General features: G+C 46.2%; 1 protein-coding gene across 12 annotated transcripts in view; it reads left to right on the top strand.

Annotated features, from left to right (window-relative positions):
* The window catches only part of PUM1 (pumilio RNA binding family member 1), a 993,892-nt gene that overhangs the window by 438,950 nt on the left and 528,682 nt on the right, over window positions 1-26,260 (top strand). For all 12 annotated transcript variants that reach the window (XM_078681891.1, XM_078681883.1, XM_078681895.1 and 9 more), the window contains 2 exons: window positions 1,656-1,923; window positions 18,957-19,050. In XM_078681891.1, the coding sequence (XP_078538017.1) occupies window positions 1,656-1,923; window positions 18,957-19,050 (362 nt within the window). The remainder of the gene's footprint in view (window positions 1-1,655; window positions 1,924-18,956; window positions 19,051-26,260) is intronic.

Below are 26,260 nucleotides of genomic sequence, written 5' to 3'. Positions count from 1 at the left end.
AAAAATAAAGGTAGACTTTTAGTGACGGCGCATAAAGTAATCACTTAGCCATTTGACTTAGAATTGCAGGGAACAGTGACTGTCCGAATATGCTTCTTACGATGCTCCTTGTGTTATACATGATTGTGTACGCTACCTTTCCCTTACCATTATTTTACAAAGTTTATAACTTACCTTTCTGTAAATGCTAGTGTTCTTCCTTCTGGCTTTGTTCACTGTAACCTTTAAGTGATTCTTTTTTTCAACAAAAAATTGACCCCCTACCATTGTCAAGGATCAGAAGCACTTTCTTCACGTGGATGGCCTTTTCATATGGTTCTGAAATTTCCATTGATTTATGTTGGTAAAGGTAAAAATAAAATGAGTTTGAGACTGTTAAAAACCTTTGTAGCATACCATGTGTATAGATGAGTTTGCTGGAAACTTTGCTATTTTTCTGTTGATCTTGGTGACCTGTTGCCATTTGGTAGCCAGGTATTTGAGATGTGCGCTTCATGTTACATTTTTATTACTACTCAAGTATATGGCTAAAACAATTGGCATACCTTTGGTAATGGATCTGTCACCTTCATCCTTACCAGGCATTGGGTGGAATTAGAGAGTTGTCAGCTGACCCTCAAAGTGGTGCTAAACAGCCAAATTGGAAATGTTTTCCAGTTGGTTGGCAAATCGTCCATCAAGGTCTTCATTTCTTGCTGATTCTTAGCCCCCTTCCACATTCTACGTTGCATATTGACATCTATTTTGGTTGGCAGTTAGTAATAATGTTAGAGTGATTTCCTAGTGCTAATTGTGTAAAAGATCCTTTGTCTTCCGATCACTGCAAGATACCTTTAATTCTTTTACATTGCAGAAGTGAGTGACAAGAAAATAAAAAATAGGTCACTGATTACATGATATCTGATTCAGTCTTGTGTTTTGTGATTTTAGCAAGATCTGTTAAAGAATTGCATTATTTTTCTGATGCTCTGCATTAGTGAACATGTTTGTATCTTGGGAAGATAACTTGGGGAGAGGATGTGGCCTTACAGCTAGAGCAGTCGATCTCGAACCTGAGGAACTGGGTTCGAGTCTCTGCGGGGACGCTCAACATCCTGTGATTCTGAGCAAATCACATAATCTCCCTGTGGCCAACAAAAAGTGTGTCCGTCTGTAACGCATCTGGTGCTCATGTAAAGCTCTTGGATACCTTCGGGTCAAGTTTGCGCTATTTAAAACTTAGATTTTTATTTTTTTATTAAAAGCATGCGAGAGACTCTGAGCCACTTAGCTGCTCCTTTGTTGCCAACAGATGTCTTTTATGCAATTGCATTATGACTAATGTAGTCATCTTCCCTAAAACTAGCACTAATTACGCACATTTTTGGTAGCATAAATTGTTGGTTGGCTTAACCTTAATTTTATTTTTACTGACAATTTGGTTGTATGCTTCAAATGTTAATAGATCTAGATCTCTTTTCACGTGCAATCGACAGAAGTTCCTGCCATGATTTAGCCCGTTAGTGTGCTATTTAAATGTGTAAATTGATTGAAGTGATATTTTAGACAGTGTTCTGGGCAATGGCTCACAGTGTGACTTGTTACGAAAAGTAAACGTACAGCCTGATTGAAATATTTGATTATGCAAACCTATTTTTCACAATTTCTTTTCTCAGCCGTACTCCTGGTAATTGTCAGAACTCTAACGAAGTGGATCTGTTGGGTGCAAACCAGAATGGATCAGAGGGCCTCCCTCAGATGAGCAGCAATAATGGTGTGAAGGCTGTGGAAGATTTTTCCAGCATGGAATCCCAGAACGTCCAAATGGACCACATGGAACATGTTGGAATGGAACCGTTACAGTTTGATTACTCTGGAAACCAAGTGTCTGTGGATTCAGCTGCCGCCACTGTGGGCCTCTTCGATTACAATTCTCAGCAACAGGTATTTTATTTTCATTAGAACTCTGCTTGACTTGCATCTTCTTTGGAGCATAGTTAATATATTGCATGTTTCACCTCTGTACTGTAAATAGTCATATTTGTTTACATTTAGTTGTATGAATGCTAGAGTGCTACTTTTTCATGCTCGTTCTCCCACCCCCTCCCCCCCCCTCCTCCCCCATGAAGTGCTCTCTGTGCCCCAGTTTAATTTTGAAGTCCTGATCTGATCAGAAGCGGTCGCTCCTCACGCTGCTCCTAGCTCCCTGCTGATTGGTATCGTAGCGCCAGACTGCCAGATTAATACTTGCTAGCTCGCATTGCTCACGAAATTAAGAGTGCCTGACTGCTCATTATATTTGTATAATAGCGGTATACTGCGATAGTGCGCTTTGACGATCATTGTACTGTGCTGTGCTGCCTTTGCCTAACTATATCTCCTGTGACTGATTGTGCCGGTGCCATTGCCAATTTGATTGCGTTTTAAAGTTTATGCCCCAATCCTCTTTCGCTTTTGGCTCGCAGCCATCCATTTTGTTGTTTGTTGTTGTACATCCCTGCCCGGCTCTCCACCCCGCTCCTGCCTCCCAGCTGCTCCTCCCTCGCCCCTTCCCCCTCCACTATCCACATATGACAGATTTGCGTGCAGCGTTCACGCGCAGCGGTCGCGCCCCATGCGCGCCGAAGGTGCGCCAAAGGTAAGCCCGTCTACACCCGTCCGCGCCTGGACCTCGCCCAGCGCCAGACCCCCTGGTCCTCGCGATTCCCATTCCACCCGCATAACATATGACGCCGCAACCCTCTCAGCACTCAACCCCGGCCGTCTCCAAGACTGCTACCAAGCTACCCCAGGACTTACTCATGGACCCTTCGCCTGCCACTCCTGCAAGTTAGACTGCACCAAGACCCACACCAAATCCACAATCTCCAAACAGAGCTCCGACACTAACCACCTAAAGTGCTTCCTGCTCAACACCCGCTCGGTCCACAGACACTCCATCGAACTCTGGAACCTACTCGACACTACATCGCCGGACGTCGCCTTCCTTACAGAAACCTGGATGAACGCCTCATCAGCGCCCGACATCGCCATAGCCATCCCAGACGGCTACAAAATCATCCGAAAGGACCGCACCAACCAAACAGGAGGAGGAATCGCCATTGTCCATAAGAACACCATCCGCATCACGACCAGTTCCGACGATAACCTCACAGCCGCCGAACACCTTCACTTCCAGATCCACACCGACCCCAAGACCACACTCAGAGGCACCCTCATCTACAGGCCACCAGGACCCCGCACACAATTCAGCGATGACATCGTTTACTTCATCACCCCACATGCCCTCCCCTCCGAGAACTACATTCTACTGGGAGACCTCAACTTCCACCTGGAAAAGACAAACGACCGTAACACCACCACCCTCCTGGCCAACCTCGGACTCGAACAACTTGTCAATACCCCCACCCACTATGCTGGACACACGCTCGACCCAATCTTCACCTCCAGCAAGCACATCTCCTTCGATCACACCACAGCTCTCCATTGGACGGACCACAGCTGCGTTCACTTCAACTACAAAAAAACCATGACCCTCAACCTCCTACAACCTATTCCCCGAAGAAACTGGAACAAAGTTACCACCGACCACCTCTTCACTTCGCTTCACCAAAACCCCCCTGCCATATCATCGGACCCAAACCAAGCAGCCACCAACCTCACACAATGGATCACCCACAGCGCCGACGAACTAGCACCCTTGAAAAAACATCAAATCAAACAAGAAAGCCAAAAAGCCCCCTGGTGCAACGATGACCTTAAGAAATCCAAGAAGCTCTGCCGTACCCTCGAGAAAGCCTGGAGAAAAAACCCAACCACGGACAACCTGGCCACCTTCAAGAACGCCACCCGCAAACACCACCAGCTGATCCGATCCACCAAGAAATCAACATTCAAGGATCGACTTGATAACGCCCAAAACAGCAAGGAACTATTCAACATCGTCAAAGAATTTACCAACCCCACCGCCGGCAACAACGACATCACTCCCTCCCAACACCTTTGCGACTCTTTCATCATTCTTCCACAACAAAATCATTGACATACATAACAGCTTCGAAAACCAGTTCGAAGACCTATCCACTCCACCCACCTCCGAACCAAAACCACACTCTAATAACCTTAGCGCCTGGAACCCAATCACCACTGAAGACACCATCCGCCTGATGAACTCCATCCACTCAGGATCGCCAACCGACCCATGTCCCCACCACATTTTCAACAAAGCAGACTCCATTATCGCACCCCATCTCCGCGACGTCATCAACTGCTCCTTCAACTCCGCCACCTTCCCGGAAAGCTGGAAACATGCCGAACTCAGCGCCCTTCTGAAGAAACCCACAGCAGACCCCACTGAACTTAAGAACTACCGCCCCATCTCGCTCCTCCCTTTTCCTGCCAAAGTCATTGAGAAGGCCGTCAATCAGCTCGCCGCCTTCCTTGAATCCAACAAATCCCTCGACCCATCTCAGTCCGGCTTCCGAGCCAAACACAGCACCGAGACCGCCCTCATCGCAGCAACAGACGACATTCGAACTCTACTGGACAACGGAGAAACAGCCGCCCTCATCCTACTTGACCTCTCCGCAGCCTTTGACACAGTCTGTCATAGCACCCTCATACAACGCCTCAACAACATCGGTATACAAGAAAAAGCATTAGACTGGATCATCTCGTTCCTCGCCGGAAGAACACAAAGAGTCCGCCTCCCCCCTTTCAAATCAGAGGCCACCGAAGTAATCTGCGGCGTACCACAAGGTTCATCACTCAGTCCCACCCTCTTCAACGTATACATGAGTCCCCTCGCATCCATCGCGCGCCAACATAACCTCAACATCATCTCCTACGCAGACGACACCCAGCTGATCCTTTCACTCACCAAACACCGCCAAAACCAACTTACACGACGGAATGAACGAAGTAGCCGAGTGGATGAAGAACAGCCGTTTAAAACTAAACTCGGACAAGACAAAAGTTCTCATCCTTGGCTCATCCCCCTCTGCCTGGGACGACTCATGGTGGCCACCGGCCCTGGGAAACGCACCCATACCCACGGATCACGCACGTAACCTGGGCTTCCTACTGGACTCCTCCCTCTCGATGACCAGACAAGTCAACGCCGTCTCTTCATCATGCTTCAACATCCTACGCATGCTCAAAAAAATCTTCCGTTGGATCCCCACCGAAACAAGAAAGACGGTCACCCACGCACTGGTCACAAGCCGCCTGGACTACGGAAATACCCTTTACGCCGGAACCACAGCCAAACTACAAAAAAAAAACTCCAACGCATCCAAAACGCCTCAGCCAGACTCATCCTAGACATCCCCCGCCAAGCTCACATTTCTGATCACCTGAAAGACCTCCACTGGCTTCCCGTCAACAAGAGAATAACGTTTCGTCTCCTCACCCACGCACACAAAGCCCTTTACAAACTAGGACCCGAATGCCTCAACACACGACTGTCCTACACCCCCACCCGCCATCTTCGATCGTCCAATCAAGCCCTCGCCGATATTCCGCGCATCCATAAATCCACCATGGGGGGTAGATCCTTCTCCTACTTAGCGGCAAAAACCTGGAATTCTCTCCCCACCCACCTCCGCCTTACACAGAACCACCTCTCCTTCAGAAAGCAACTAAAAACTTGGATATTCGATAAGTAATGCACCCCCCCCCCCCCCCCCCCCCCCCTCCCTCAAGCGCCTTGAGACCCTCTGGGTGAGTAGTGCGCTATACAAATCTCCGAACTTGAAGTTCCCCTTTCTGGTATGGCTCAAAGAGTTGTCCACATGCCTTGATGTTCGATACACACACTGTAAGTAACATGACCACAATTGTCAGCTTTGTGGTACTGACTAGTTTGAGGAACTGTAGCCATTTTCTGTCCATCTGCATTCCTCCCTTTGTTATTTTCAGTCCATGGGGTTCATTTAAAAATCCCACATACTTTCTGCAACAGTTGAGAGGTTGCACTGGCCGTGCTCCAGTGACAGTGCTCCAGTGACAGTCCTCCTATGTTTGCAGGGAGTATATTTTAAAACATTTTTGACAGTTTTTCTTTCGTAAATATACTACTAGCTACAACAATATAGAAAGTTAATTATTGTTGTTAAAATGTGTCATTCAAATGAGACACCTTGACTCTTTCACCTCTTAAAGTGTTGCAAACAATGTTCCATTAAATTATTTTCTCTGCTTATTTCGAGTTAAAATTTGGGGTCAAAGTGGTATTTTCTTGTCATTTTTTTTACCATCACCTCTTTTTGGCTACCCTGAGTCACATATGTGAACCTCGTCAAAAAGCAACTAATTAGGTTGCTGGTATCTATATGGATGGTAGGATAGGAAGTGCTAGCAGCACTCTTCCCTGAAGAAAATCTGACCACGTTCTGTTGCTTGTATTCTCATTTGGAGTTGTGCTTCAGTGCTTGTTTGATTGGCTGATGCCACGTTTTGTATGAGAATTGCTGTTTTGCAGCGTGAATCTTTTCTGGATTCACTATGCTGTGCTTTATTCCACCATCTAGTGGTTGGGTCCGGAATTGTAGTATTTCTTCTTTTTTCTTTTCCTTTTTTTTGTTGTTGTTATTGGTGGGCGTCGACATAGTACCATTTGGTGCTCTTCTGTGACGTCGACTGGCTTCCTCCGGAAACTCCCACCTTTGGTAGCCATCTTCAGATTCTTTTTTTCTGCTGCTGGGTCTGGATTAATACAGAAGGAGCTCCAAAGATTGGAGAGAAGAATCAAGGAAAAATGAAAGAAACATCGGTAGGACGGTGTCTTCCACTTTCAACTCTCAAAGACGACCGCAGTTCGATGATGGGAGAAAACAAGATCTTAGACGAACGGAGATTGTGCATGCAAGGTGCTCCAAGAACCCAGTAATGGACAAGACGCCGTTCAAGTTTTTTAATTTGCCACCACAATTACGCTCAGAAGGATCAGCACCCAGTCTGCAACCTGCGCCTGCCGCTGCACCTTCAGTGCGACGACCGTAACGCATGCTCCCTCTTCACCCCGAAGACATTGAGCGTGAGAGAAAGGCAGCGCCGCGCCAACTATAACATGCAAGGCCAAGGACCACCGCCATCGCTGCGAGACCTGGGCCTCTCCAGTGAGGAGGAAGATAATGTCGCCAAAGGGCCAGAAGGCGACTAGGACAGATGTTTTGGTCGTGAAGGTAGAGAAGAAGACTTTGAGGAGGTAAGAGTCGTCGACTTTGAAAAAACTAGAAGTCTTGAAAATCAGACTTGACACCTACAAAGGGATCCTCGGTGTCGAAGCATTCGGCAACCCCAGCTGCATCCAAACACAAGCATTTACAATGAAACGGTCTCGCCTTTGAAAAAGTTAGAGCTATTGGCATTGTAAATGACAACATTTTTATTTGTGTTGGTTTTGAAAATAGATAAATAAATGGCACTGTCATTTACAATGCCAATAGCTTAATCTCTCGCAAATGCCACACACAAACACACATACCCACACAGAGTCCCACACACATACATACAGAGCCACACGCAGAGCCACACACACAGCCACACACACACACACACACACACACACACAGCCACACACTTCCAGTAGTCGGTGGGCAGCGTGGAGCAGACCAGCACCCAGCCCGACAGGGCCAGCAGGAAGGCCAAGATCTCCACCGCCATGCTGGCCATGGTCACCGGCATGTTCTCTTAGTTCCCTGCCAGCATCTGAAGACTACCACATAGTCTAATCAAAATAGAGCAGCCACGTGCCCCATCTCTTGCACTATGGGAACCGGCTCACCCGGGTCGATGCGAAGCTAAGTGACATAGTGACGCCTCCCGAGCAATTCCAAAAAGTTGGAGTGTTCTCAAAGACAGGGCTACGTGTCTACACCTTCAATAGCACAGAAGACCACGCGCTTTCTTCCTCAGCACACTTTAAACACCTGGACACATGTGCCCACCCGACGTTGCTGCACCGGCTCTCAAACGCACGCGCCAGTGAGTGCCCTGTGATTCATGTGTCCAACTGCATATATCAAAAGCCATGCAGAATACGTGGCTTTGCAGAATTCTGAACCTAAAGCCACGCCGCTGCCTGACAATCCTTCTCAATCCACACTTCAGCATAACCAACTTCACATTTTAAAAGAGCACGCCATCTCGGTTGTTAAGTGCATGCAGGGACTTTCATTACATTTTAGAAGTATAGAAGTCGGAAAGGAGAAACCTTGAGAGAACGGTGTGTAGAGGTGGAGTGGGGACAAAGATGGATGGATGAATGGATGGATGGGCGATTCTGTAGGGTGAGGTAGTCGGAGGGATGGAAGGCTCGGTGGGGTGGGTGATAGATGGCATTGATGGATGTAGTCAATGGATGGACGGCTGGATGACTTAGCAGTGTGGATGGATCAGGTGTGTGGGGTGGGTGCATTAATGGGTGGATGACAGGGTAGATAGAAACCTAAACGACGTATGCACCTACCTATAACTGAATCGAGAATGCATACACTTCCAAAAGAAAGGAACTCGCCGTTTCTTTCCATCACAACTTACCCTGGAGATGGTCAGAGGGGTGCTGAAATCCTTGCCACCCACCAATCTAAAGTCCCAGGGCGAGGGGCCGTTTATAGTGACCGTCTGCGCCATTGCTGTTTGTGAAGTTTGCTGCTTATCCCGCGGTGCTGCTATGCGAACAGTGTGTGAGCAGTAACTCCTGGCCGGGCTGGAGCTCCGCGTGCTGCCCTGCTCCTGCTGATGTGAGGTTTATCACTGCTCTGGACGCAGCCTCCCTCGCCGTGTTACAGGAAACCACAGGCGGCAGGGCGACGAGAGGAGCGAGCGCCCCCTGGTGTGCAGTCCATGCAACTAACACCTCAGACATCTCCATAACTTGAACCAGGCAACACAAGAGCTTTGTATTAAGTGACAAACGACTCTTAAAAACACGAGTTCGTTTAGGACTCTGAAAACTCCCAAAACGCAACCCCGTCATCAAATACAACGAATAACTATTTAACATTCCCTGCGAAAATTATTTAAGTTTTCTTGGCATTTTGTCCACTATAACGATCATACCGTACACTTGAATTTGGCACAGCATTGGTCCCATGGCGGGGTTCTAAATAAAATTAAAAAAAGACATTCTTGATTGCTAATCATCGGGAAATGGATATCCTAAGCTCCCTGTGACGTAGGGCCTGCTGCTACGCATGCTTCCGTGGAGGATGGGGTTTGTTGTACTTTGTACATTTGTCAGTTTGGATTGGGGATGTTGCTCCGATGCTTTTGAACCCATTCCACATTGTTTTAAGCCTGTCATTTGAATTAAGTGCACTGGACGAGCTGTTCTGTCATCTCAGAACCACGGGGAAAAACATACTTGAAGAAAGGACCACAGTGCAAGCCAACGTGGCGCTGAAAATGTGTTTACCAGCTCCATATTGAACCGAGTCTGCAAGTCCAACCATTTAAAGAAGCTTGAGAGGAGTGGCTTGGGTTCTCTCCACAGGCATTTTGGAACAAGACGGGCAACAAACATAAAGGTACGTACATTCTGAGTGTATCCTTACGAAGTGTATAATTATGAACAGCCATACGACGGTACAGGACACGAAGACAACAGCCACGCACACAGAGACGACAGGAAACAAAGCGCAGCCCACTCCTGCAAAAGGCAGGACGAAAATAACAAAAAAACATGCTGTAAAAAAAAAAAAATACCGGCCACCGCTGCAATGACGTTCTTAAAGGGGCGGAGAGCGAAAAAATCGACGGAACGCCCACAAATCTGCTGCCACAATTACGGACAGATCTCTGTTCCAATGGCTAGCCTCCATTTATGGAGCTAGCCAATGGAAGAGAGAGGCGGGACAAAGCCCCGTACTGGTAAACATAAGATTTCGCCTGCGCGAACACTGCTGCGCAGTGCTACGCCAGGCAAAACCTAAAAAACAGGCCACAGGATCCTTGGATAAGGACTCCGGAACGGCAAAGGTCCTCGAAAAATCAAAGATGTCGAAAGACGGTCTGGAAAAGGAAGCCTCAGCGTCGAAGAAAGAGAGACCCAAACAAACATAGATGACCGGCTCGGCGTCGACAGCCGCAAATGGAAAGCTGAAACTCTCGATGCCGAAAGATAAGCGGCTGAGATAAAGAGAAAGAGGCTCAAAGCCGAAAAGGCTAATATCGTGCAACAGAAAAAAGACTGACGAAAGCTTGAAGCAATTTAAGATACCGCAGGAAAAAATAATACGGAAGGCGAAAAGGTTGTCAAAGAACCAATTCCGCCCAAAAAAACGAACTGATTGAAGAAGAGGAGTCATTCTTCTTCGGGGAAGACTAAAAACATGCAGAATCGGCGATCTTGGAGAATCAAGACCTCCAATGGCAAGATCTCGACGCCAAATCACCTGAGGAGGATGTTGAATCATATTCATCAAGGCCATCAACCCCAGATGACATTGACATGTACAATCAAGTGATTAAAAAAAGCTGCAGAAACTTATGGGGTTCAGCTAGAGGAAGAAAAACTACAATCTTGTTTTTTATTAGAGACACTGATGCCTATACAATCTAGAAATCAATTCCTCCCAATGCTCCCAAGTGTATTAGACCAGTGGAAAGAGGCATTCAAAGAGCCTGCTACATGCAAGGCTATAACACAAAGGGCAGGAAAGAAGTATAAACACTCCTCTAAAGACTCTAGATACATCGGGGGATCAGTGCCAGCTGACTCGATCATTACCTCAACAGCAAGAAAAAGAGCAAATGTACTAACTACAGTGGGACCACCTCCAGACAAGGAAAGTAAGAGGATGGACCTCGTAGGAAGGAAGGTGGAAAGAAGTGCAACTAATCAATGGCGCATAGCTAATTCAAATGCATTGTTCAACAAACATGCTTACCAACATTGGGAGAAGGTAGGAGAATTGTTACAAAATCTACCAGAACAATTCCAAAAAAAGAGCTAGCCACCTGGTAGAAGATGGTAACAACGTTTGCAAATACATGTTTAATCCCTTCCGTGCGGGGCACGTTCAGCGGATGTCGCGTGCACTACCTCGGTAGTGCTGCGCACGTCCGCTGAACGTTCAGGCCCTGCCCGCGCAATAGAACGTTTTGCACCAGCGCGGAACGTTCGGCGCAGCGGAGGGGTTAAAAGCAGCCCTCGATGCTGCTGAAACATCTAGCAGGCAAATGATGATTGGCATCACAAAAAGGAGGAACTCGAGGCTTACAATCTCAGGCTTCAAGCCAGATGTGCAAAGCAACATCATTGGCTATCCATTCAATGGGGAACAATTTTTGGGAAGTGTGGTTGATTAAAAGCTAAATCAACTAAGAAAGGGCAACTAAACTGCAAGATCCATGGGAGCTCTACAGTTCATAGGCATGCGTAGAGGCACACCAAGGAGACCATCAGAGAGAGGTACACACCAACCTGCTACCTCACATCAAGGTTACCAAGAAACATACCAAGCTGGAAACCTGGACACCCAACAGGAACAGCATCAAAGCTGTCAATACCAAGGAGAGCATCCTTTCGATGGCATCCCCGTGGCAGAGGTCGGCCACAAAGAGGTGGACAACAAACCTCTACTAAGTGACTGCCCTCCAAAAGTGATACACTGACGAACAACAGCAGTGAGAGTACACACAAAAAGAAGCATATACAAAAACAAAAGCAAACCAGTTTACAGTTCCTCCAACATACCACTCCAGTAGGAGGCAGACTTTTCCTGCAAAAATGGAGGGGAATAACCACAGACAAATGGATTTTAAACATAATACAGTACGGTTACTGCATAGAGTTAACGAAACCGCCTACAAACAGGACAAACAACACTACCAATTCAAAGTACTCACTTTCGGTCTAAAATCGGCACCAAGAGTGTTCACAAAGTGCCTGGCAGCAGTAGCAGCACATCTCAGAAGGCAAGAAATTCATGCTTACCCCTACGTAAAGGACTGGTTGGTAAGAGCAAACTCTTACAGCCTATGCAAACAGCATATACACCAAGTGTTAGAGACACTAGTTCAGATGGGTTTCTCTATACATTGGGAAAAGTCAACAATAGAACCAGAACTCATAAAGGTGTTCTTAGGCGCAGAGATAAACACTGTGTTAGGGAAAGCATTCCTGAGCGAGAAAAGATCTGCCCTATTAAAGAAGGCTCATCTATACCAGAGGGGGCATCATCTGACAGTGAGGAGAGTGGGGAAATTACTAGGAATGATGGACTCATACATTCATTTAGTTCCCAACATTTGCCTACACATGAGACCATTTCAGGAATTTTGAATAAATGGGGGACACCACAAATAGACCTATTTGCAACACCCTGCAAAGCAAAATGCCAAAACTTCGCATCCAGGCCACCTTGCAATCAGTCCCTAGGGAATGCGCTATGGATAAACTGGTCAGGGATATTTCCGTACGCTCGATTTAAGGAATACAGAAAAACAGAAGTTATTTGTATCCTTTGCAAAAAGTTTTCTTGGAATACTAGTAACCAAAAACACAATTGCAAGATGGATAGCACAAGCCATACAATTGTGCCACAAGCAAGCACGACAAGCTTTACAAAGTGCACCACGGGCAAACTCAACAAGGAAGAAAAGAGCAACTATTGCATTTCTTGCTAACAATCCACTTCAAGACATCTGCATGGCTGCAACATGGTCTTCAGTACACACATTCACCAAACATTACTGTGTGGACATTCAAAAGAACAAAGAAGCACAAGAGGGACAAAAGGTCTTACAGCATCTATTTACAAGCCAAAGTTCATCTTCCACCCAGCCACCACAAGACTATCAAACCGCTACAAAGTCTATTCACAGCATAGTGAATCCAGAAAAGATTCACGTTGCAAAACGCATAGTTTCTTACCTGTCGGTGTAGTTTTGTAGCTTGAAGAATTTTCTGGATTCACTAGTGAACCCACCCTCCTCTGCCAAGGAAGAGATCTATAAGAAGGAGAAAGAAAAAAAAAGTATCCGAAGATGTCTACCAAAGGTGGGAGCTTCCGGAGGAAGCCAGTCGACGTCACAGAAGGGCACCAAATGGTACTATGTCGACGCACACCGACAAAAAAATAAAAGAAATACTACAATTCCGGACCCAGCCACGAAATGGCGAAATAATGCGCAGCATAGTGAATCCAGAAAATTCTTCAAGGTGCAACACTACACCGACAGGTAAACTATTTGTTTTCTGTTTGGCAACAGCATTTTAGTGGAAAGTAGAAGTCTAATTTTCATAGCAAGTCACAGGCCCTCAATTAGGCTGTCGGTCATCTCATGGTAATGTGCAGATTACTTACTGGTAATATCTGTTATTCTGATTACCTATTTTTATTTTATTTTTTCAATTTTATATAGCGCAGACATGGCCTGAAGGCATCAAAGTTCTTTACTATTTAAGCATGCCTTGCCCACTTTAGAATTCATAGTTGTAGGAAAGTCGGTTTCTGTTGCAGTAACCCGCCCACTTTTTGCCAGACTACTGATGCACTTTTACCTGGTGTGCCCTGGGGCCCTGCCAATCAGGTTCCCAGGGCCTGTATTCTTTCCCCAAAACAAACCCAATTGGCATCTCTGGCCACAGGTCAGCCCCTGGTAAATGGTACCACAGGTACCTAGGGCACTGTGACCAGAGAAGGCCTCTAAGGGCTGCAGCACTTATTGTGCCACCCTTTGAAGTCCTGTACTACTACACTCAAACACTGCATTTGCATGCTGCGTGCTTTGGTGCAGAACAAAGTGAAGAGTTGAAGAGGGATGTGTGCCATGTCTACAACCCACTGCCCTGGCATAGATCATTCACCCCTCTAGATGGGCACACAATCCAGTCATGAGGGTACAGGTGCATGAGCCCTGTACCCCTACAGTGTCTAAGTCCATTCTTACATTGCAAGTGCAGTGCTGCCATTTAAGAGTATATGGTGCTGGGAGTTTGTCATTACGCACTCCACAGTACCATAATGGCTACAATGAAAACTGAGAAGTTTTGGTATCAAACATCCCAGCACATTCAACCCACACTGATGCCAGTGTGGGATTTAATGAAAAATGCACACAGAGGGCTCTAGTGTCCCGACAGACCTGTTTCTGGACCCCTGGGTCGAGCGCCTGCTGCTCTCAGGGGGCCTGAAACAATTCACATCCTGGAACGAGGTGCCAAGTCTCCTTCCCCAGGATAGGCAGGGTTCACGAAGGGGAAGCTTCAAAGGCATGCCGCTTTTGTGAGCTTCCCCAGACCACTTGCTGCTTCCAGCAACTGGTCCTCACTGGTTCTGCCTCCACTTTGGGTGGGAGAACCGGCGGGAAAAACAAGTGAGGAAGAAAGGTGTGCCCACCTCTGCCAACTCCACCCCTCAGATGGGGGAGGCGAGGTGAAGCACAACTCTGAGTCCCTGCCGTGTTGAGGATGGGGGACCCAACCCACCAGGGACAGGCTTGTTTCCCCCTCCCACTGGAGGGTGGCACAATAGGGGTGTACCCACCCCAGGGAAGGGACCCATTGGTCCCTGCCTTCTACTACCTGTAACACCCCTAAATCTAATATTTAGGGGGCACCCAGATCTTGGCTTCCTCCGATCCGGAAACCACAAGAAAAAAGAAGGACCGAACAGGCGTGCAGCCAGCTAACGAGGAAGACGCCCACTGACTTAGCCCCTGCCCTACAGGCCTATCTCCCCTCGAACCTTCTCCTGCGAAATTCCGGTGTGTCCTTCAGCCAGCAACCTCGTAAACCCGAAGGTCCTGCCTGCCTTCCCTTCCAAAGACTGCTTCTCCCTTCCAAAGACTGCTTCTCCCGCGAACACTGGATTTGTTCAACTGCAACCTCTGGCAGCAGCCAGAGACTGCGAATCCAGCCCACTCTGCACCCGCCAAACCCAGCCCGAGCTAGAGTGGAAAAACACCACGAGGAGGTCACCCCGGCGATCCGGCGACCCCTGACCTACCTCAAGCCGAGGCCTGCAGTCTAAATCCAGAAGGCCCCCCTAACAACGACCAGGAGCTGGTAAGAAGAATCAACCCCAAAGGCACCCCTGTACCCGACGCCCCACGGGCTTGTGTGACCAAACCAACAGTGCCTAACCAACCCTGAACTTCCCAACTTACCTCTAGAAGTGGTGGTCGCACACAGAAGTCCTTCATCTCCCTGCCTGCAGTGCTTTCGCAAACTGGAGGTTCTCCATAGAGAACTTTGAAACAGCACTCTGCACCCGGCAGCCTCAGTGCCGCTGAGGGTGCACCTTTTGTGCTACTTTGTTTCCCAATTTGCCCTGACCTAAACCCTAGGAGCTTTGCTCCCTCAACCCAGTGGCCTGCTTGCCAGCAGCCACCAACCGGAGGCCCCTTATCCCCCCGTTGGATAACATTGGGCCTCGACACTCAACACGGCCCGCCGTAGTGCTGCTGAGGGTGTAACGAGTGCATCACTGACCCTGGGGGACCCCTGAGTCTAATCCCAGAACCTTAACTCCCACAGTCGATCACTTAGCTGTGAACCGATAACCTGTTTTTCCTTAATAGGATAACATTGACAATTTTCTTCCAAAAAGTTTTTTAAGTGTTGAGTTTTGAAAACTTAAAATATTATTTAGAAATTGCATGAATAACCAACACATATTTACTTACCTGTTTGTAGGAAATGTCTGAGTGCTGAATCTAGGTATCCAGCACTGAGTTAGAAAAGTAACGCAAAAAGTAACTTGCCTGTAATTTACTGAAAAAGCCTTTTCATTTCAATGTACTGTATTTGCTAAGTATTGCAACCTACTGCATCCCCTGTAAATTAAACAAAGTACAATTCCTATTGCATTTCCAAACTGTTCTACAATCAGCAACTTATTGCTGTAAAGTATTTCATGCCTACCTGTGCCAGGCTTGCTTGGTTCTAAAAATAAAACAGTATATTTTATACAAAAACAATTGATCTAGAGTTCAGTTCTTTAGTGTGTGAATTCATTTGCTGACTGTGTGTACATCAAATGCTTAACACTGTCCTCTGATACTGCCTGACTGCTCGACCATACTACCAAAATAGAGAGTAAGGTTCTATCTATCTTTAACCTCTGCCTGCCTCTGGGGTCACCTGGACTCTAAACACACTATACCTCATTTTGGTGTAGTATATATAGAGCCAGTTTCCTACAATAGTGAACTTGCAAAACATCAGTCTGGTTTTTTTCAGAAAATATTTGTTAAGCGGTTATAGACCAGAAGGATCAATGACTTATCCAATTCTGGGAACTAGTCTAGTTCTTCATCAGGATAATTTCAGACTAAATAGTTAAAATTTACGATATTCAAGAATCTGTTCATCATGATGGCCTTGTGTACTTTTTGAAGTATTGTTTACTCCTACTGTAAAATAAACTTTGACTCTCTGATGCACGACCATATATTTCACCCGATACCTCTCAATATATCCTCTACCTCTACTCTATCTCAAACCTCATTCTTCTGCTATGATCGCCAACACAACCCTTCTAAATTCTTCCCTCACCTATCCCTCCTTTGACTCATCCCAAAACTAATTTTAGTACTATGATATCCCTAAACCGTTTTTAGAGATTATTCCCTCCATCTCTCCTTGTCCTCATCCCAAACCTCATCTTACTTCTATGATCTCTCAATAAACACTTTCTAGACTCTTCCCTCTTCTATCTCGCCATTCCTCCCATTATCCCTTTCAATCCAACTAACAGCCACATGTACATGTCCAGCACTGAAATGAACTCCAATTTCACTATACTAAACTTCCACTACTCCTTTTTGGGTTCCGGAGTAGCGTGCTACTCGCTTCAGGAGTAGTAATCGCTATATAAATACAATTATAATGCAATACATTTTCCAAAAGCCTCAGAGGTCCTCCAGCACTTCACCATGCTGTCAGCATCTCCCTTGAAGTGGATGAGCCATTTACCAGCAGGCACCGACCGCAACATTTGGTTCACCGTTCTGCTGATCACTGGGTCCACTGACACGGCAGCTACCCAGGAAGAGGTTGTCAACGTGCTCCAGGAGGTCAGATCCGTCTCCTCTCCAAGTCTGAAGATACAAAGACCAACTGGATATGCCCTGCACCAATACCCAGGGTACTGGAACCCTTGTAGCAACCAAAGCTTGTTTGAGTCCAATCTGGACCCCAACGCCAAAACACAGGACCAGGGACTTCAGAGTCCAACACTGAGAGTGGCCCAGCTGTCCTGTTTAGCACACCTTTGCAGGACTAACCGAGGTCTGTGAGTGCCGTTGATGAATGGTCCCAGCTGACCAAAATCCTCTGCACCTGACTTCCCCAGGCCGGGTATACAACAACTGTGCTCCTCTGCTTCCAGATCCCTCCCGAACAGAGTCTCCTGTTGAGAGCTCCCTGACTTGTCCCCAAGTCCCCCCTCTGCAGCCAGTTTCTAGGTGCCCTCCCACCCCTTGTCTATGGTGTAGTGTTCAAGGCTAACAACAAGTCCAACACCTCTGCACCCGGACATGCCAGGGCAGATAAACCCGAACTACTGGTTGTACTTTGGAACTTGCCCCATAACACCTCAAGTCCTGAAGGGGGTCCCCCTAATATGATTGCAAGTATCTGTATGTAGTATATGTTTGTTCTACATAGGAAAGCATTACTGCGTAAAAATGCATTTGTGCTACAATTTTAGTTACCTGTAAAAATTGCTCTTTTGAAAAGTACTTACCCAATTACGAAGTTCTTGGTGTTAAAATTAAGTCTGGGAGGTGAACTCTGCTCCTCTTGCCGAGTTTGCGTCTTTCCTGCCTGCCTTTAATCCAGCTTGCTTAAACATGCACAACAGGCATTTCATTGCCTTCCTTTAAATCCGGTATTTCATCTGCGCTAATAGTGGATTCATCATCATCAGATGACATTGGGCAGATCATCGTTTTTAAGCTGATCTGTTCCTGAGCTGGTGGGAAACAGAGTACATACACACTTAGTATGATGCACTCTTGCTGTGCAGTCCCAGTCTTTTCTGCGATTCTGCAGTAGGAATGCACTTGAGACACCCCGGGGGAAAAGGATAGACTTTCCTTTACCCTGATATCTCTCTTGTTGTCCCCAGACAGGAGATTCACCAGATCAGTCCCCCACCCCCGTGGGTGGGTGCTTGGACGTGCTGGACACTTCCATAGCACCTGAGTAGCTGGTCTAAGGACGTATCCAGCCTGTCCTTGGCACCCAAGGAGTTTAAAACTTAATCAAAACATTTTGAGAGGCAACAAATCAAATACAAATTGGCTGTGGCCGCTAGTTCCTATTGCATCTTTCTGAACGTAATGGATGATGTCTGGCAATACGCTCTTCATTCTTTGTTTAGCGCATTGTCTATGACCGATATTGTCATTGAGCTGAAGATAAATATTGTAACAATTGACTGCTATGCTATAGTCCTTTATTGAATTCTGGTCTTCTGTTGAGGTGTGTGTATATATTGTGGGGGGAGCTTTGGAGTAGTATCTTAATTTCCTAAGAAAGCTGCACAATTTTGGTGTTAATCGTTTTTGCTCTTACAGATTCAAGATGAGCGTACTTTTGCTGTTGATTTGTGTCTAGCACTGCTGAGATCTGGATACAATACGCCAGAGCACCTAGACTGAACTCAAATGATAGTGAGACACGTTTGTGTGCTTGATGTACAGTGCAACTCTATTTTGAGTATAGGTATAAATATTTTCTCGGTGTTTCATTGACCTAACTGCACTGCTATTCCAATGAAGCTTATTCTGTTGAGTTGTGTTACAGCTGATCAGAGGTAGTCTTGCTTGAAATTCTCAGGACCTAGCCAGAGTTTTAGCTTGTACCAGTGACTGCTTCTCAAATCAGTTAATTTTTAAATTAATGTTTATAAATAACAAAACGTCCAAGGAGCTGTTCAAAACATAAAGATGGGGTTTTGCTTTTAAAGTTTAGAAATGGCTAACCTTTGAAGATTTTAACATAGATGATTTCTTAACAGCTGTTCCAAAGACCGAATGCACTTGCTGTACAACAGCTGACCGCAGCCCAGCAGCAGCAGTATGCATTAGCAGCAGCCCACCAGCCTCATATAGGTGAGCACGTCATTTCTCTTTTCACTAATAGACCTCTCAGCAATATGCTTGAAAGACTGACAGGCCATCACATATGCTCACCTCATCCCTGATTGCATCTACCTTGACCCAAAATTTGCTTTGGATCAGCTACATTTTGGCTGGAAGTATATTCAACATTAAAAAATATATTGTTTAGTTGTAGTGACTTCACATTATGTATTTCTTTCTAACTAAATATATGAAGTTGTCAATACTGTATCAAAAGGTTAACCTGTTCTAACAGTAGCTGATAGTGCCCACTAACCGTGCTTTCATGTTTGCCACTGTTAAATTTAAATCGTAGGCAAGTCATTTTTTTAAATGTTTTTAAGTGTCATACCATGGGGGGGCGGGGTGGATGGATGTATGTGTGTGTGTGTGTGTGTATTATATATACACACCTCGTATATATACCTCGTGTATGTATATATTCCATCACCTCGTTACACCTCCATTCTCGTCAGAAAGAACGAGCGCAGACCTCAAATATGTAGAATTTTTTTTTATGTCCTCGCCTGCCATAACGCGTTTCAGCCGTACAAGCGGCCTTGATCAAATGAGATTATTTATATATATATTTTGGAAGGCACTTAAAATAAACAACATCTTGCCTGGACTACGTGGGGTCTGTCTCTTCTCTCGCCGCTGCTGTTACTGCTGCATGTGGAGGTTTGAAGGATTCTTACAATATATATATATATATATATATATATATATATATATATATATATATATATATATATATATATATATTTCACTGCAAAAAACAAAGATTACAGGTGCATTATAGTTCGGAATGAGAATATAAAAAAAGTAAGAAATTCCTTAAAAAAACCAAAGGGTACAGGGAAAAACAGTGTATCCCGAGCAAAATTAAACACAGTATAAGTCATCAATCCAAATAAAGCATCATGTTCCAAAATAAGTGTCAAACTTCTTCTTTAATATTCACAACAGCTTCCTTTTGATTGCTAGCCAACACGTGTTTTGTCTATTAGCAGTTTATGCATTTAGACTTCATCAGGGCAGCATATATATTTACGGAGCTGGTGACGCGTAGTGAAGAAATAGATTCGGAGTTCAGAGTAGACTCAACGAAGAAGTAACACCCAGTTTATAGAATTATCGATACCCACGTCAGGGCAAAGTCCAGTCACAACATCGAGTAAATTTCTTATTTCAAGTACCGGTGGCAGCACGAGTACGGCGTCTACTTCTCCTTCGTTGAGTCTACTCTGAACTCCAAATCTATTTCTTCATTACGCCACTTGGAATTGGTTATAGTTATAGTTATAGTTGGTTTTTTCAAGTAACTATAACTTGTTCCTTAAGGCAACTATAACTCTCACCCTCGCCATGCAGTTTTCTCATCAATAATTTTACTGCTTATGTTAGTGATATTATCAATGATTTTATAGAAGCTTTCATGAGTGATGTAATAGCTGGGGTAATTAGCAGTGCATGGCGAGGTGCAAGTTATGGACACTGCTTGTGTCCTGTGTAATGTAACGGATGCTCAGGTAAAGCACTCTAATAACTTCAGGTCAAGTCTGCAATATAGAAAACAAAAAAACAAACAATTGGTTTTTGAACACTTCTGTCATTGGGCGATACTTGGGCTTCATTTGGGTGACATTTGTGCTACATTAGGGATATTTTTTCTCTGGTGGCTATCTTTGGAGACTTATTTATTATGACACTCCCTATTTTCTTCGTTTGCTGCAGTAGCCTCAATAGAAAATGCTTTCAGTTTTCCACTTCAATTCCATCAAGAAGGTGTTCAGATCAGCCACACTTCTGGCATAAATACAGATTGCTAGCACTCTAGTTGCTCATTAGAACATTGTAGTAAAGCTGCTGATCACCAGGGAGTTAACTGGTAGTCTGCTGCTGATGTTGAAAGTGCATGTTGCAGTCTGCATGTCAGATTGTTTTAATGAAATAGAATAGGAGGATTGTAAAATGTAGTTATGTGTTCAATAGTGAAGCACCACAGTTCTGGCTCAAGTTTGTTGTTTTCACATCAGACACTGCCTAGGTCTCAACTGCTGATGCTCTCTGGGTTCCCTCAAAGAGGCTGCATTTGAATTCTGTAGTCCCATGGACACAGTCCAATCCACAGAGGCTGTGGCGCAGAGTGTGATACCTCTCCCCTTTATAAAATAACTAAGATATATACACTATTAAATAATTTAAAGCCTCAAGCTTAATTTAAAGCCTCAAGCTTACTGTAATAATAAGAACCAGTAATAGCCAGGGAAATACATTGGAACATTGCTTGACTACAACACTTACAGGGAACCAACTTAAGAATAAAAGCAATTGCACAATTATATTTTAGAACTCATTGTACAACATGTCTTAATTTTTCTTTCTTCAACACTAACCATCATTTCTGTGACCAAATGACCCCTTCATTTTGTTCCTTCTAAATTACATGTTTTAAGTTTTAGGAGTTTGATTCAATCAAGATGGCTTCAGGTGTGCCCTTCTTTTGACAACTTGAAATACTACTGAGGCGGAAGCCGGTAGTCACTTGCTTTTAAAATTGTATTTTTGTGTATATTGTGTGATTTTAAAACCTTTTGCACTGTGTAAATACCTTGGCCCTACCTGTGCTTCAGCTCAGCGGCAGACAGCTTGTCGCTTCGCTCGTAGAGCACATCGCGTCCTGACGCCATTCCTGGTCGCCGCCAGACACGCCCACCGCGCCTGGCCACGCCCCCCCCCCGCCCAATTGGTATAAATTACGCGCCAAAGCGCCAGCGCTCATTGACAACTTGAAATACTACTGAGGCGGAAGCCGGTAGTCACTTGCTTTTAAAATTGTATTTTTGTGTATATTGTGTGATTTTAAAACCTTTTGCACTGTGTAAATACCTTGGCCCTACCTGTGCTTCAGCTCAGCGGCAGACAGCTTGTCGCTTCGCTCGTAGAGCACATCGCGTCCTGACGCCATTCCTGGTCGCCGCCAGACACGCCCACCGCGCCTGGCCACGCCCCCCCCCCCCCGCCCAATTGGTATAAATTACGCGCCAAAGCGCCAGCGCTCATTGACAACTTGAAATACTACTGAGGCGGAAGCCGGTAGTCACTTGCTTTTAAAATTGTATTTTTGTGTATATTGTGTGATTTTAAAACCTTTTGCACTGTGTAAATACCTTGGCCCTACCTGTGCTTCAGCTCAGCGGCAGACAGCTTGTCGCTTCGCTCGTAGAGCACATCGCGTCCTGACGCCATTCCTGGTCGCCGCCAGACACGCCCACCGCGCCTGGCCACGCCCCCCCCTCGCCCAATTGGTATAAATTACGCGCCAAAGCGCCAGCGCTCATTGACAACTTGAAATACTACTGAGGCGGAAGCCGGTAGTCACTTGCTTTTAAAATTGTATTTTTGTGTATATTGTGTGATTTTAAAACCTTTTGCACTGTGTAAATACCTTGGCCCTACCTGTGCTTCAGCTCAGCGGCAGACAGCTTGTCGCTTCGCTCGTAGAGCACATCGCGTCCTGACGCCATTCCTGGTCGCCGCCAGACACGCCCACCGCGCCTGGCCACGCCCTCCCCCCCACGTACCGACACCGTCTATAAATCATGAGCCTCTGTCGGAAGCGCAGCGGACGAGCGCAGCGGGCGCGACGAATGCGCGCCGAAGGCGCGCATAAGGCAAGCTCGTCTGCGCTCGTCCGCGCCTCGGCAGTGATCGCAGCGATCCCCGATGCTCCTGCCCTCTCACCCACTACCAGCCTTCCGTATCTGACACGTGAGTCTCTACTCTTTCTTAGAGACTTTGCTCATGAAGGCCAACTCTCTTTCGCAGACACTGCCTTTCCTTTATATGATTTTGCTTGTAAAGGTCTATTGATGGGCGGCCTGCTGAATGTCAGGTCACTGCCTAAACACGCCAACGAAATCTCTCAGCTTATTGAGAATCACCACCTTGACGTATTGTTCATGACTGAGACCTGGACCCACTCCGATTGTAATATAGATCTAGAATGGGCATGTCCACAAGATTTTAAAATCTTGCATCTCCCTAGACCCAAGGGTCGGGGTGGTGGAGTTGGCATAATTTACAGAGCCTCCTGGTCCATAAAAACACTTGCCATGGACCCAGTGGCTGGTACGGAAATACTTGGTCTTTTGATCAACTGTCTCTCCGGAACAACCTTTACGGCTGTAATATGTTACCGCCCGCCGGGAGCTTTTAATTCTGCACAGCAGCAGTCGCTCCTTATGACCCTTACCAATATGGCCACTTCCCACAATAAGTTGATTGTTCTGGGTGATTTTAACCTCTGGCCCAACGGCAGTCTGGACTCTGCTCTAAACAATCTCTTACTCTCCTGCGAAGGCATGGGACTCTCTCAACTGGTCAGGAAACCCACACACTCGGCTGGAAATCAGCTTGACCTAATTTTTTCCTCCCCCCAGTTAGTTTTCCTGAGCGACATCCTGCCTATGTGCTGGACCGACCATGCACTTATCAAATTTCACATAGCCAGCGGCAGAGCCAACAAACCATCACTCAGTGCCGCACCTGACCATCTGTATAGAGATTGGAAAGCCTTAGATAAACGGAGACTGGCCGGCCCCGTATTCGAGGTGGAAGACAGCTTTTCCACCGCCCGGTCGGTGGAGGACAACTACATGTCCTTCTGCACTAAGATCACCAATACCTCAGAACGTCTCGTCCCTCTGAAAAAATGCAAACCAAGGAGAAGAGCAGCCGCCCCTTGGTTTAACGACTCACTGAGAGCCCTTAAGCTGGCCTGCAGACAATCAGAGAGAAAATGGAGGCAAGGTTATCTTGACTCCAACAAAACTCTCTGGAAAGACAACCTTCGGGCGTATAAAACTGCCATTGTCCAAGAAAAGGCCAATTACTACTGTTCTACTATTACCAACGCCACCAACAGTTCAAAAAGTATTTTTCAAATACTTAGAAACCTAACTCACCCAGACTGTGCCACATCGACGCAGCCTCCTACCCAAGCCCTTTGCGATAATCTGGCAACTTTTTTCATTAATAAAATCAATATCATTATTCAAAACTTGAAGACCCCCCCATTACTGGGAGATGCCAACACTCAGGGAGCCAGCACTGGCCCTTATGACGTGTCACCTCGCTCCTCCAGCTCTACGGCTAGACTGCGAGATTTTCCTAAGATCTCTGAACCCGAGTTTGAAAAGCTGGCACTCGGAATCACCTCGGGTTCCCCGCTCGACCCTCTGCCTCCAAAAATTTGGAAAAGCTCTGGAACAGAACTTTTTGGCATCTTGCGCCAAATTTGTAACCAATCTCTACTATGTGGTTACGTTCCAACTCCATGGAAACAGGCGCTGGTCACTCCGCTCTTGAAGAAACCCTCTCTGAGCCCAGATTGTCTCTCTAACTATCGACCCATCTCCCTACTGCCTTTCCCTGTGAAGGTAGTGGAACGTTGGGTCAGTTCCTGCCTTTCCATTCATCTTGAGCAGAACAACCTTCTAGACGATCTACAGTTCGGTTTCCGCCCTGCCCACGGCACCGAAACCGCGGTTTTAACAGCCATGGAGGATCTTCGCATGCGTGCAGACAGGGGCCAGCCAGTAGTACTAATACTGCTGGACCTGTCTGCCGCATTCGATACGGTCAACCATAGGACGCTGTTGCTGAGACTCAGGGAAGCTGGTGTGGAAGGCACAGCTTTACTTTGGTTCCACTCTTACCTACAGGACAGGAGACAGGCTGTCTCCCTCCCCCCATTCCAATCCGCCTTCTCTTCGGTGCCACAGGGAGTTCCCCAGGGATCTTCCATTAGTCCCATCCTTTTTAATGTGTATCTTAAACCACTGATCACATTAATTAAGTCATTCGGGTTAAAAACAATTAATTACGCAGACGACACCCAGCTCATTCTCTCCTGGGAAGGAGAAGACTCTATCCCTCTGACCTCCTTTCATGAGTGTCTTAGAGAAACGGCTGGATGGCTCCATAGGAACTCCCTTCAATTTAACGCCTCCAAAACAGAGGTTCTGTTTTGTGCTGGCACTACTTTACCTCGCCAGTTCCCGAATGACTTCTGGCCTCCTGAGACAAGGGAGAAACCTAAACCTGTCTCCTCGGTCCGCAACCTGGGGGTCATGCTCAACAACAAATTGAGTATGGAAACCCAGGTGGCAAAAACAGTGGGGATCTGCACGGTTTTGCTACGCTCCCTGCGAAAAATCATGCCACTTCTCCCTGCACAAGCCCGGGCGTTGGTAGTCAGGTGTACGATTCTGAGTCGCCTTGACTACTGCAACGCCCTGCTCCTTGAATCCCCTGCTACGTTGCTGGACCGGCTGCAACGAATTCAATCAGCCGCGGCCAAGCTGGCTCTGGGCTGGTCGAGAAGGTCCTCGGCCACAGCGGCACTGGCCGAACTGCACTGGCTACCCCTAAAGCAGCGGGTGGCTTTCAAGTCCCTTTGCATCGTATTCAAGGCTCTGCATGGACTCGGGCCCAGGCCCCTGCAAGCCCAGTTTCTGTGGTATACTCCTACCAGAGATCTGCGATCATCCTCGGCCTATCTGGTAAGGGTGCCCAGATACAACAAAGCCAGAACTGGGGGTAGATCCTTCAGGGTCGCAGCTGCCAAATTGTGGAACAGCCTGCCCATTGACATACGCCAGATCCCTCACCTGCTTCCATTCAGGAAGTGCATTAAGACCTGGCTTTTCCCCTAGACCTCCCCGCCTTTACATACTTCGGTATCTTCTTCAGTAAAGTATTTCCAGCGCCAGGAAGCCTGCAAGGTATCAGCTGCGCTATATAAATAATTAAAATAAAAAATAAATAAATAAATTTTGTCATAAGTAAGACTGGTAGCACTCTAGTTGTTCTTTAGAACCCTCTGGAGGTTACAGTAGAGCACATGAGAATCAACCGACATGCTGCTCCTGTAGTACATGTTTACTGAGAATGTCAGACTTCGTTCTCATATGGCTGAGAAAGATACTGTGAATTTCCTGAAAATATGCTCTGATTTTAGCTTCTGGAGCACCTTCCATATCCTCTATGGGAAAATCTTGAGACCAGTTTTGTCACAAACCTGATTAGTGAAATCCCAGCAGAAGGCTTTTTCACAGGGTAATATCACCTTTGAAAACACCACAATTCCTAAAATGAGTATGGTACCATCAGCAAATTAATGCAGGTTGCTTTC

This window comes from Lissotriton helveticus, chromosome 3_1, assembly GCF_964261635.1.
Source record: "Lissotriton helveticus chromosome 3_1, aLisHel1.1, whole genome shotgun sequence".
NCBI classification, from domain to species: domain Eukaryota; kingdom Metazoa; phylum Chordata; class Amphibia; order Caudata; family Salamandridae; genus Lissotriton; species Lissotriton helveticus.
The sequence above is the reverse complement of the archived record's forward strand: the minus strand, read 5'-3'. Positions and strand labels throughout refer to the sequence as shown.